The sequence below is a fragment of the Lissotriton vulgaris genome, chromosome 1_1 (genome assembly GCF_964263255.1).
Source record: "Lissotriton vulgaris chromosome 1_1, aLisVul1.2, whole genome shotgun sequence".
Lineage (NCBI taxonomy): Eukaryota > Metazoa > Chordata > Amphibia > Caudata > Salamandridae > Lissotriton > Lissotriton vulgaris.
Window position 1 is genome coordinate 1,366,637,122 of NC_141685.1, and position 13,300 is coordinate 1,366,650,421.

Below are 13,300 nucleotides of genomic sequence, written 5' to 3' on the forward strand. Positions count from 1 at the left end.
TCGGGCAACTGGCGCATAAGACCCCGCTATATGCACCTGCAATGCCATTACATCACCATCAGGCGTTGTCGGTCACAGGTGAAAAAGTAGGCATGTCACTATTACAACAAGTGGGCATAGAAAGAATGGGTGACCTGTTTCATGAGGGCACATTTCTTGACATTGAGGACCTAACATATATTCAAAACAAGTCGCCCATGTTCCACTTCACGCACCTCAGATTGAAACGCGCACTGAAAGAACTTTATCCTACATTCCCCAACGAACCAGATAGTTTAGACACACTACAGCTGCTCATTGAAACCCAAGACTTATCGCACCTAGTATCAAGACTATACTCCACAGCACAGGCTGAGATACCACACACCACTGAGAAGGCTAAAGCAAGATGGGACACGGTATTAGAGGATTCACTGACAGACCAAGAATGGCAGCAAACTTGCGCATTAACACAAATCCTCACTCCTAATGGCAACCTCAGAATTATCCATTAAAAGTTTGTACATCAGGCGTACTACACGCCTGCGCGTATGTGTAAATTTGGCCTACAAGTAGAAGACAGGTGTAAGAGATGTGGGGTGGAGGGCGCAGATTTCGCACACTTGGCTTGGTCATGCCTAAAGGTCCCAAACTACTGGGCGGAGGTAACCACAACACTCTCTACTATGATAGGGGTAGAGGTAGAATGCACAATACGGTCCTGCCTGCTGGGAATCGTACCACATCTTAAAGCCGCCAAACGCAAATTTTGTGTGATTTCCCTACTGTTGGCCAAAAGACAGATTGCACAATGCTGGCACAGTAGGAAAGTGCCAAAAGCATCCAGATGGCTACACGACATGTCCAGCTGTAGAGATAAGCTGTTAACATACGAGGAAGAGCTACCGGTGAAATCTAGGCCCAAGAACTTTTGGGACTACTTCACGGATTATATGGGTACACTGGATGTGGACGCGCGTGAGTGATCCATATACATGAGTTACAATGTAAGGGTCGATGTTGTGATGGTTGTGTGCCGTACTGTTCCGTCGGATTGTACATGTCATGAATCATACAGATTACACTGTTGTGACAGCTGGATTGTAATGGTCTCATTTTCAGGTTTCTAAGTAATTGTTTTCTGTTTGTCGTTGGACATCTACAAAAGAACCATAAAACTGTAAGACTTCATGTAATGCATTAAGCCGCCGGACCTAGCGTTGTCGGCTGAAGGGCTGTGTAACTCCTTCATTGGCTTGTCCTATTTCTTACCTCGCAGCCGGCCCCAGGGTTGTAGGCTCCTGGCTGTGTACGATTATCAAATGACAATAAAGGTCTTGCAAAAAAAAAAAAGAATACAGTTTCTACCTTATCTGATAAATACCATCATGTTTGCAAAGGGCTCACCTACCATTATATATCACTCTCCTCCCCTACATTGTAAAGAGCATCAGGAAAGAAATTACTGGTGGGCGTGGCCAAGCAGCCTAAAATGGTGGCCGAGTTTTAAGCAAGCTGGTGTCAGCTCTGAGAATCCTGCTGAATCTGACCCTTAGGCGACCTTTTTCGGTCGCAAGCACCCAAACAATGGTCCTTATTTTCACCCCCTTTGACTCACCTGAGCCCATCCAGGGAGCCTGTGATGAGAGAGATAATTTCGGTGATCGACAACATGGGTGTGCATATGACCTGCCGGAAGACTGCCTGCCGGTGGCTAATACCACCTGGAGCTGTGAACCCACAGTGGCGAACACCCCTTTGCATCAACTCCTGGATGAGCGAGGGAGAGAAGACAGCTGATTAGCCGGGGTGTGGGACAAAGCTGTTTTCACTTCCAAGTTGTAGCCCGTAATACCGGAACGGGTACATTAGAGTGGAGGAGATGGGCTGCCTGGACGAGCCGACTATGGGGCAACCTTTTCTCTGATACAAAAATCCATAAGGTGGCTCGAACCCTTGTCCCCTTTGGCTTACCCAAGTCCATGCTGGGAGCCGGGGACAAGAGAAACGCATTAGTCCATACAACGCCCTGCCGTGAGACTGGCATGCCGGCAATGGACACAACCTGGAGCTGCAATCGCACAGTAGAGACCCACCTTTACCTCAGCATTGACTGTTGGGGCACAGCGAGGCTGAGGAGTCAGTCTCAAGAAGAAGAGAGATAAGGACCCCCTTTCACCTTTAGGCAACCACAAGAGTTTGTGACAGCCCAGCTGAGCTGATGGACAAGGGTAGATGAGACAGACTGAGCAGCATGAGACTCCAGGACTACGATTGCAGCCTGGGTGGGTGGAAACCCACACAAGACATCTCGCCCCAAAGCCAGAAGACCTGCACACAGCTTCCCCCTCAGGAGGTGACCACCCCAGGAGCCCAAAGGGCCTGCGACACTACTACAGAAAACACTGGGCTTTGACGGTCACACAAGTACAGCAATACTCCATCTCCCCATGGTGTCTCAGGAGGATAGAGGGGGTGGCCCCTGTCCTGGACCCTCAAGACATGGCATCATAGAGACAAGCGTAACCAGATGTTCCCTGTATCTGGTGTTATGGGGGGACCCTCCTGTGCCCTTATGGCTGATGGGCCTGCCAGAGGACACGTAAGACCATCACCTGGAGAAATTCCTCATGGAATAGTACAGACCCTGGATCCTGGATTGTGAGTATTTCCCCTACTTTGTTGTGCAAAGGGCACACAGGGTGCTTGCCCTAAGGCCTCTACCGGGGGGACCTCCTAGAGCCATTGTCATCAGGGTACTGAATTTGTGAACTGATAATCTATCCTGTGGCAGGTACACCAACATCTAGACATCCATTGTATCAACTCCAGGGTTATGCTCTTCTCCGATTACACAACTAAAGTGCAGCTGCTTTGTAAATTATTCCTAGAGGTTAAGTAGAAAGTCAGGGCTGTGGACATTCAATATATACTGATGCAACCTGCCAAACTGAAATGAATGTCTCAGTGGAGAACCATTTTCTTTGAGAGCCCGGAAGAGGCATGGGACTGAGCAGCGGAGAGGAAATAACTGCCCATATAAACATAGGAGCCAATGACATCTCGGGAGACCGTAGGGGGTCAACCATCCCACCCTAGAAGGAAATGCAGCAGACTGATAGGAGGGCAACTCTGGTCACAACCAGAGGACAGACATAGGGCATCCTCTTCATAGAGCTCGGGTGATCACCGGAAAGGGGACCCTACTAGTAGATGATGAGAAGTTATTCAGCGTTATAGAGGGGAAGTTTGGTCCCCTTCCTACCTTTCCTCCATGTATAGCTACAGATTTCTTCTCATTCACTGATGGAGAAGAGACACATTGCCTCCTGAGAGAGGGGCTTGCATGCGGTGAAGCTATACAAGACTATGGTGATTACTTTCTGCCGACTTCCCCCCTCCCACCCCGTCCCACCCCACCGCTGTTACCTGTGCCAGCGAACCCTGAAGTTGGGTACTTTAGGGCTGATTTCAGTTGCAACACTATGCCTCACGCAAGACACATTACACGGCCACGGGCCCTAGTCAAACGGGCTCAACGACTCGCCTTTACCTCTGACAACAACACCATTACAATGGGCTTTGCACAATGCATTTCCGTGGCGGCAATGCCACCACGGAAAGGCATGCGGAGACTCCCTGCGGGGGCCCCTTGCGGGCCCCCTCGGAGTCCGTGGCTTGGGGGGTGCACATGGGGGGAACCATGTGTGCAACATGGCAGGCACCGTGCGGTGCCTGTCATGTTGCGCTTTGCAAAGTACAACGTGCACTTTTACCATTGCGGTGGGCGGAGATTCCTGCTCCGCCCGCCGCAATGGTAAACATACAGGATGCGCCCGCCTGTGTGGCGGGCGCATCCTAATGCCATTGTTGGGACCCCCGCACTGTGAGCGGGCGGTCCACTTCTCCGTTAGGGTGGCGGGCGGCCAAAGCCCGCCCGCCATCCTAATGGACCCCTAAAGGTTTTCTCCATGTACAACAAGAATAAATCCCATATATAGGGGGATCTATTATCTATTATAAGTTATCTATTACAAGGTCTAGTCTTTTAGCAATCTAATGCTGGGCAAGGTCGTATTACAACCATCATATTACAGCGAGTTCATATGGGGACCTAGGGCAACATCCTTTTGCGGATTAACACTGTTTGTGAACAGACCATAGGTTTTGTATATTGTACAGTTCTCTGTAAAAAAAACGTAGCACTATCATATTGTTCTACAATTTGCACACAATCAAATCTCCTTAGGCCTTAAAGACGGGTGCCCCAAGAGGCAGTTATAGGCCTTTAGTGAGGCACTATGCTCTATAACATGAGTTTTCATATATCAAGTAAAGACGAAGTAACAAGGTGCATCATGAGGATAGAAATCCCTCCCGAGCGTGCTGTATTAAGCCTGCCATAAAAAGCACCAAACCCTCATTCTGCTCATCAGATCCCATCCCTCCCAATTTTATAAACAACAAGAAAATTCTCTATAAGTGTTGGACTTGGCCCTTTTTGCAGGGTCATCCCTAAACTTTTTGCCTTCCTCCTCTATTTTTTCTGACCTGTTGTTGGCTGTTTTTTGACTCTGGGCACTTTACCACTGCTTATCAGTGCTAAAGTGCATATGCTCTCCCTATTGTAAATTGATGTATGGATTAGTGATTCCATGATTAGCAGATTCGGTTTACTTATCAGACCCTAGTGCAGTGCACTGAGTGTGCCCAGGGCTTGTAAACCAAATGCTGTTAATGGGCTTGCAGCACTGGTTGTGCCATCCACAGAAGCAGCCTGTAAAAGTGTGTCTCAGGTCTGCCATTGCAGAGCCTGTGTGCAGTCTGCTACTGCCATGTTGACTGGGCAAGTGCACCCACTTGCCAGTCCCTAAACCTTCCCTTTTCTTCATATCAGACACCCTTATGGTAGGCCCCAGGGCAGGGTGCATTGTAAGTATAAGTTAGGACAAGCCCTGTTGTGTGTGGCATGTGTCCTAATAGTGAATTACAGCAATTTTCGTTTTTCACTATTGCAAGGATACCTGTTCTCCATGTGCCAGAATGGGCAGTTAGATTAAACCTCTTATAATTCTAACTGACTCAGAGGACATGGTAGAAATTCAAGTTTAGTACGCCTGAACTCAGAATGATAAAATACATATTTTTAGCGAAGTTGGTTTTAACATTCTGTGTTTGAAAATACCACTTTTAGAAAGTAGGTATTTTCTTGTCTAACTACCCAAGCCTGCCTCTACTAGTTTGTGTATTCCTTGTCTGGAGTTTGAGTGACAGGGCTGGGGGATTCCAGGAGACAGGATGAGTCAGCCCAGTGGTGAATATAGAGATCTGCATCTAGATGGGTGGGAGGAGTTGCACTTGGGACCTGAATAGGGCTGTGCCTGCCTTCCACAATGCCGGCTCCACCCCCTGTGGTGCGTCTGATGTTTCTGCCCTGCACTGTGAAAAGAGAGAAGGAGTCATGCCAACAGATGCTCCAGGGCTGTGCCTTTCCTCCACAATGCTGGCTCCAACTCCTGTGGGGCGTCTGATGTTTCTGCCCTGCACTGTGAAAGGAGAGAAGGAATCATGTCAACAGAGTGCTCCAGGGCTGTTCCTTTCCTCCGCAATGCTGGCTCCACCTCCTGTGGGGCGTCTGATGTTTCTGCCCTGCACTGTGAAAGGAAAGAAGGAGTCATGTAAATAGAATGCTCCAGAACTGGTTTGGACTAGGCAAAACCCCCTCTGCCCTCAGAGGACAAATAATTTTGGGGTATAAATATTGGGACCTCATCCCAAGAAATTAGATCACTTTTGGACAACAAGAAAAAACCTTTGCTGAGGAGAGGAACCTGACGAAACTGAGGAAAGATTATCCCTAAGCTGAAGTGCTGCTTGGGGGACTGGCCTACAGTGGTTGCCTGACTGCCAAAGAAAGGTGAGAGGAACTTTGTGTGTACTTTCATCAACTTGTGTAAGGCTCTCCAAGGGCTTGCAACAGAGCTTGCCTCCTGCTGAAGTCTCAGGGACGGCAATTGCAAAAACAACAAGTGATGGACCGAATGTGGATCAATGTCACACATTCACCCCAGTCAAAAGATCTGGGCCCAAATCCATTGTTTTTTTGCACTCCACACCACCCTGGGTTAGACAATGGCGATATGCAAATCAGCTCTGACCCTGTTGCCCCATGGGAACAGTCCAGTCCGAACTACAAAAGCCATGTCCTTCCCAGAACGGAATCAAGCATCCGAGGAACGGACCGGTTTCGAGGTAACACCTCTCATCAGCCCGGCTAGCTTGACTCCAAGTGGTGTGGAGTGCCTGGGACCCACGTCTGGGCATCCCCAGCGCACTTAGGGCGGCAATTGCAAAAAAAACAAGTGATGGACCGAATGTGGATCAATGTCACACATTCACCCCAGTCAAAAGATCTGGGCCCAAATCCATCGTTTTTTTTGCACTCCACACCACCCTGGGTTAGACAATGGCGATATGCAAATCAGCTCTGACCCTGTTGCCCCATGGGAACAGTCCAGTCCGAACTACAAAAGCCATGTCCTTCCCAGAACGGAATCAAGCATCCGAGGACCGGACCGGTTTCGAGGTAACACCTCTCATCAGCCCGGCTAGCTTGACTCCAAGTGGTGTGGAGTGCCTGGGACCCACGTCTGGGCATCCCCAGCGCACTTAGGGCGGCAATTGCAAAAACAACAAGTGATGGACCGAATGTGGATCAATGTCACACATTCACCCCAGTCAAAAGATCTGGGCCCAAATCCATCGATTTTTTGCACTCCACACCACCCTGGGTTAGACAATGGTGATATGCAAATCAGCTCTGACCCTGTTGCCCCATGGGAACAGTCCAGTCCAAACTACAAAAGCCATGTCCTTCCCAGAACGGAATCAAGCATCCGAGGACCGGACCGGTTTCGAGGTAACACCTCTCATCAGCCCGGCTAGCTTGACTCCAAGTGGTGTGGAGTGCCTGGGACCCACGTCTGGGCATCCCCAGCGCACTTAGGGCGGCAATTGCAAAAACAACAAGTGATGGACCGAATGTGGATCAATGTCACACATTCACCCCATTCAAAAGATCTGGGCTCAAATCCATCGTTTTTTTGCACTCCACACCACAGCAGACTTCACCCACTGGCTCCTCAAGAGTTCTCCTGAAGTGCCTGCAGTTGTGTTGGACTTTTTAGGGACTTGCGCGTCGCAAGGAGCTGGTAGCACGACTCAAGATCGAGAAGTGTGTCGCAGAGCTGCCTCTTCACAACATGAGGTGCCTCGCATCGCCAGAGGAGAGTATCGATGTTGCAGCAGACGCCGCCGCCTCACCGGGAAGCGTGTCGTAGGAGTAGAGGATCGACGTTGTATCAGTCGCCGCCGCATCTCCGAGTAGCATGTCGCAGGGCCTGTCGCCGCTCATCGCCGGAGAAGAGGATCGACATTGCAGCAGATGCCGCCGCATTACCGGGAAGCGGGTCACATCAAGGAGAAAGCACCATCTTTATTTCTTTGCACCGGATATTAGCTGCATTTCCATCGTTGCAACACTTTCGTTGCCCTTCGTGTCGGATCTTAAGGTACATAGACTCAAAGTGTTGCATTTTAAGAACTAAAGAGAACTAAGCTAAAACGACCATCTTAATTTTAGGATTGTGAATTTTTGTTGGTAGTGGTCTTGTGATAAGCCTATATAAAGAATACTTATTTTTTATATAAATCCTGTGTGGTATCCATCTGTAGTGTTGTCACTTGATTACTGTATGTGTTCACAAATGCTTTACACACTGCCTCTGAGATAAACCTGTCTGCTCGTGCCAAGCTACCAATAGGGTGAGCAGGGGTTATTTTAGGAGTATACCCCCCTTACCCAGACTAGAGGCAAGGGGCCCTATTTGTCACAAGTACCTACCTGGGCCAACTACAGACCCCCAAATCTAACAATAAGAAAGGACATTTTGAGACACACAGCTACGGGGTTTGTTTACTAATTACCTTGTCTCTTACTTATGCCAGAGAAGCCATATGATCCTCAGGTACATCTCTTCCTTCTTAGAATGAGTCAGGAGTCGAAAAAATCATTTGGGGTAAAAAGCGAAAAATCTCCTACGAGTTAGGGGCTTAGATACTCTTTCACTTTTTTTTTACTTTGTTATTTATTTCCCCAAGAAAGATGTATGGGCCCATTACCCTGCTCAAGGACACTACATAATAATTGAAACAGTGAGATTATTTTTGTCCATTGAAACATCCCAAATAACGAAGATGGTTAAAAATAGTTGAAGAAGATTCATAAATGTGATCAGCATGGATTTCGTTTTTTATGGTAATTTGTGTAAATGTGGTTTCTTAGATTCTTCATGTCTTTTTAATGGCTGGCATAAGTGTTTACATAAACAAGGGACAAATTAGTAGGCTTGAGTGACAAAAAATTCCACAGCGCTCCATGGAGGTCCAGAAGCAGCAGAAGAGTGAGATAAGTCATGCTGCTGATTTTTACCACAAGAAGTAAAACAGCGTGAACAGCACCACAAGCAGAGCAAGAGGAGCAAGCTTCTTTCTGCCAATTGAAAACATGTTTAACTTGAGTGGCAGCTTCCTCAATGCAAGTGGCCGGTTTTTCAACATGAGCAGTAACGATCTGCTGTGACCACCCATGTTGAGGATTCTCGCCAGGAGATAGTCAAGCCTTGGTGAGCCAGGAGAGAGGAAATACTCCACTCCATGCCACTTTGCAGAGTTTTTCAGATCTCCGTGCTCTGTGCGGGGCACAGAGTGGGAAATACTCTGCAAACTCCGGAAGTGCAGCAGAGTTTACTGCCCAGCTAATAAACAGAATTCTTTTCTTCATGTTGCTTCTCTTGCACATGTCTGAACCAAGCAAATTCATAGACAAAGACCAGTGTGTCCCTGTGTTTCAAATTTGGGAATGTGATTTAAGAAACATGTTCCACCCAAATCTTAAATTCTGCATTAAAAAACCTTGCTGAGTGTGATTTTTCAAGAGTGTTGCATTGTGTTGCAATATGCCCCGCACCTACTTAGTTTTAAAACTCTATCTTGAAGGATTATGCCAGTCATGTAGCCAAGAATATATGATAGCTCTCATTAAAGGCAAGAGTATGGATTTTCTTTATTTAATTTATTATGTTCCAAGGGCACCTTAAAATGCATAACAAACAAAAAATGGACAATGTTTACCTTCAGTTAAGTGTGGGTAGGAACATTCACATTACACATATTTTTTGTGTTGAAAATTTGTATTGAGTTTTATAATATAATACAAGTTAATAATAAGGCATCAATAAGTGGTTAATAAATACAATACTAAAAAAAGGTATCAATGCAGGTATAACATTTGCTGTTGAATAAAACAAATAAATATGGAATACATAAATAGGTATATAATAAATGTTTATTTAAATAAATATGTAAAGAAAGGAAATGGTGAGGGATCCTCCATAAATGTGATCAGTGATATCAGTCACAGTGGTCAGAATCGAAAGTTGGCATTTCGGCTGGAACCTGAAAGTTGAAAGGTACAAGGTCAGATTGGTAAAGTAGGCAATTGCCCATCCTTACAGTCTAGCAAGCAACGTGGAGGCACCATGAGCTCATAAAATATCTATTGCCTTGCTTTAAATGTTGGCTTGCAAAGAATTTAAATAACTTTAAGTAAGGTAAAGGGGGAGTTAGCTGGGAAGAGATTATGCCTCTTTAAACACTACAAGAGGTAAGACAGTTCATAAAAATGTGCTTCCATACAATATTGTACTCCAGTAGCGGCCTCATCTCTTCTCCAGTGTCACAACCTCTCCCACGCAGGAGCTACTCCACAGAATTCTACTACTCTTTGAAGTCTCTAAACAGCCAGTAGGAGTTTTGTACTCATTCAGATTATTTATAACAATCTGACTGCGACCTGATAAACACCAGTCTTGGACTCTAGGGGGCAGATAATGTTACTTACCCATCGGGCCCCCCTTGCATCTGAACTAGATTTGCAGAATTATTTTGCTCTTCTGTGGCAATCCCAAAGCATCCATATAGGGATGACAGTCAAGCTCTTGGGAGCTCTATTCTCACATGATGCATGTAATTAATTCATATAAACAAAGTCTTTCTCTTTTAAAAGGTTTTGCACCCAATCTTAATCAACATAAATGTGTTTCTTATATGATGAGGACTGCTTTGAATGACCCTACCCCAGAAACGCTCCTTCTACAGCACCATTGGGATGTGAGCCTCAGTCTCTCCATGTCGTATGTTGATTTAACTTTTTCCCAAGACTCTTGAAAACCTATGCATTTACTTCTTTTTCTACACACCCAACTGTAATGTAATTTAAAACATTAATCAAATGTCTTCCATCAGAAGTGGTTCTGGAATTCTAAGACTATGAAGGGCCGATTGTATTCTTTAATATCTAGGACAAGAATATTGTGGCACAGTAAAACAGTGGACAAAATATAGAGAGACAAAATATCGAATGGTAAATGCACAGAGGGATGTATACATTTGCCATTATTAACCCCACATAAATGAAGATATATGTGTATGTTTTTTTTGGTACACAGATGTGGAATTAGGTACAGAAAATCTATGCAAATACCTTTTGACATTTTGTCTCTCGACTTTTTGTCAATGATATTAGTGCCTCACAATATTCATGTTCAGAGACACATTTGGAAGGCCAAATTATTGAACACAGTGAAAATGATGCAACATAATGTAGTGCATTCTGTGATAATACTATTTTGCTGTTTCATCACATATTAATGCTGTTCTCACAAGACGTTTTGCCTCTCTAGTACCAATATAACACTTGGGTGAAACAATCAGGTGAGTAGTTAACGTTTGCCACCGCGCAGCACCATGTGTTATATTTGATCCTTCTAAACAAGCCAAACATTTATTTGTGGAAAACTGCAAAGTGTGTATCATAGGATGGATTATTTGGCAAGTAAAGCAAACCCATATTGGATGGGAGGAACCCCTGGATACCCTCATGGGTGACAAGCACTGCTTTACAAATCCACCTTACATTTACATTACATTCCAGAGACCACATTGATTAGTAACGGTTAGTTGTGTGATTCTTTCAATTGGATAGTACTCACACTCTCTCTCACATTGACGGACAAAAGCATCAAAATCTTACCTCGCCCTCTGTAGATAGTATGAACTCGCACAACCTGAGAGTGCTGTTCATCATTTTGATCATGTTCTCAAGCTGATAGATAGAGAGAATGGAAACAAGAAGGCTATTTAGACTTGTAAAACTGTTGATATATTTCTCTCTAAAATGGCAAAACTGGTTGATCCTAGGTAATACGATAGGATAGTATTTATAAAGCGCACTTATACCAGCTGGTGTCAAGGCGCTAAGTGAACAGGGAGAAGTGACAGCAACAACAACCTGCTAGGAGGCAAATAACCAGGGGCCAGATGTACGACCGGGGCATTTAGCGACTTGCAAATTATGCTCAATTTCGAGTCGCAATTTGCGAGTCGCTAAATGCCATGTACAACAGTGTCAGAGACACTGTTTGTGATTCCCAATGGGGTTGCACAATACATGCCTCATCAGTATTCATGAGGCACTCGCAGTTTGCGACCCCAGTAAGAATGGCTGGCCTTCAAAGGTATGGCGACTTGCTCGACTTAGAAGACCTCCATGTCTGGGACTGCTTTTCAATAAAGCATTTTTTTTTTTTAAATCCAGCCCCTTTTCCTTTTCCTTAAAGGAAAACTGGATGTGTTTACAAATTAACGTTTTTGTTTTCCCCTGCATTTGCAAAGTGGAAGGGTCCCCTGTGGACACCTTCTCATTTGAGAGTGCATTATCACCCTCTTGAAGAGGGCGGTAAATTGTGAGTGTTTTGTGACTGCAATTGCAATCGCAAAACATCCTTACATAGGGTAGCAAATCGCAATTAGGAAGGGACACCCTCGGAATGCCCCATCCTAATTGTGAGTTGCAAATCCTATTTATCAAATTGCAAATAAATTGCTACTTGCTAAATAGGGTTTGTACATGGCCCTATTAGATTTTGCATGTGCAAACAGGTCGCTAACCCATTTGTGCATGCAAAAATGGGTCATGCATCTGGTCCCAGGTCTTCAAGAGCTTCCTAAAGACCGGAAGGGAGTCTGCCTTGGATATCAGAAGGGGCAAAGATTTCCAGAGTTTTACGGCTGCCACAGAAACGGAGCGGCCACCCCACTTGCACCTGCAAAATCTGGGAGTGACCAATTTTTTAAGAGAAGATTTTTTTATTCTTTGCTCAAAGCCAATGCCAGCTGTTTCCTTTGTCTAGTTTAGAAGTGAGGCAAAATTTGATCCTAGAGTGAAATGGAATTTTTGAGCCCATAAGTTCTTGCTTGTCCACAAGTAGGATCAACCCAGTGTATTGTTTTCTCATCTCTCACAGAAGAGGTTAGTCTAGTAGTCAAGACAATTGTTTTAATTAATCCCTGTTACCAGCAGGAGATAGATTCCAACTCTGTCTGTTTACTCTATGCACTAAAACCGTCTTTGAAATGAAGAAATCAGCTCTAGCTTTCTAAGGGTACCAGTGGCTGAGAGGCGGATTGAGTTGCTACACCATTCACTCCTTGCTAGTATCGTAAAGAATTCCTTTGTTTCTGAGAATGGAGTGCATTTTCCACAGGCAGTTATTCCTGTGATATCTTGCAGATTTACTTTGATTTGTGAAGATGGAATGGAAGAAACAGAGTCCGAGAGAGGAGGCACATAAACATGATGTTATGGTATTTTAAAGAAGACTCACATGTTTCTCAGCTGCTAAGGTGGGGATGTTGAAGGCATCTCTGTGTTCCGGTGGTGTTACTTCTTCAAGTAGTTTATATGGATACTGAAAATATAATAAAAAAGATCAGCATTACCAAGACCATTGTCAACAAATGTGGACTGTTATAAGTTTTCAGAGATGGAAGTCATGAAACGCTGCACACCTCAAACAACTAAAAATGGAGAAAAAAAATTGTACAAGTAACTGCATACTATGCTTGCTTCCTGTTTTGGCATTTCACATCCATAGCACCTTGTGTTCATCACCTTTTAAAGTAGAAGATATGTGTGAGTGAAATGTTTCTATTTGTGAGTAATAGATCAAAGATGCAGAAATAGTGAATAATGGTGAGCTGGCAGTGTACAAGTGTACTGCTACTAGAAGTGCTCACCCTGCTCTTTACTCAAGAAATCTTATATGACTCCTAAACAATACATTTTCTACCTTTTTCTACCTTATTGATGAATACCATCCTGGCTCCAAAGGGATCATCTACCATTGACATATCACTCTCC

General features: G+C 45.0%; 1 protein-coding gene across 1 annotated transcript in view; it reads right to left on the reverse strand.

Annotated features, from left to right (window-relative positions):
• Nucleotides 1-9,450: 9,450 nt before the first annotated feature.
• Nucleotides 9,451-13,300, reverse strand: part of LOC147749193 (maestro heat-like repeat-containing protein family member 1) — a 46,574-nt gene continuing 42,724 nt past the window's right edge. Inside the window, exons 12-14 of the mRNA XM_086936549.1 lie at nucleotides 12,765-12,848; nucleotides 11,132-11,203; nucleotides 9,451-9,495 (exon numbers count right to left, since the gene is read on the reverse strand). Coding sequence (XP_086792675.1) covers nucleotides 9,451-9,495; nucleotides 11,132-11,203; nucleotides 12,765-12,848 — 201 coding nt within the window. The remainder of the gene's footprint in view (nucleotides 9,496-11,131; nucleotides 11,204-12,764; nucleotides 12,849-13,300) is intronic.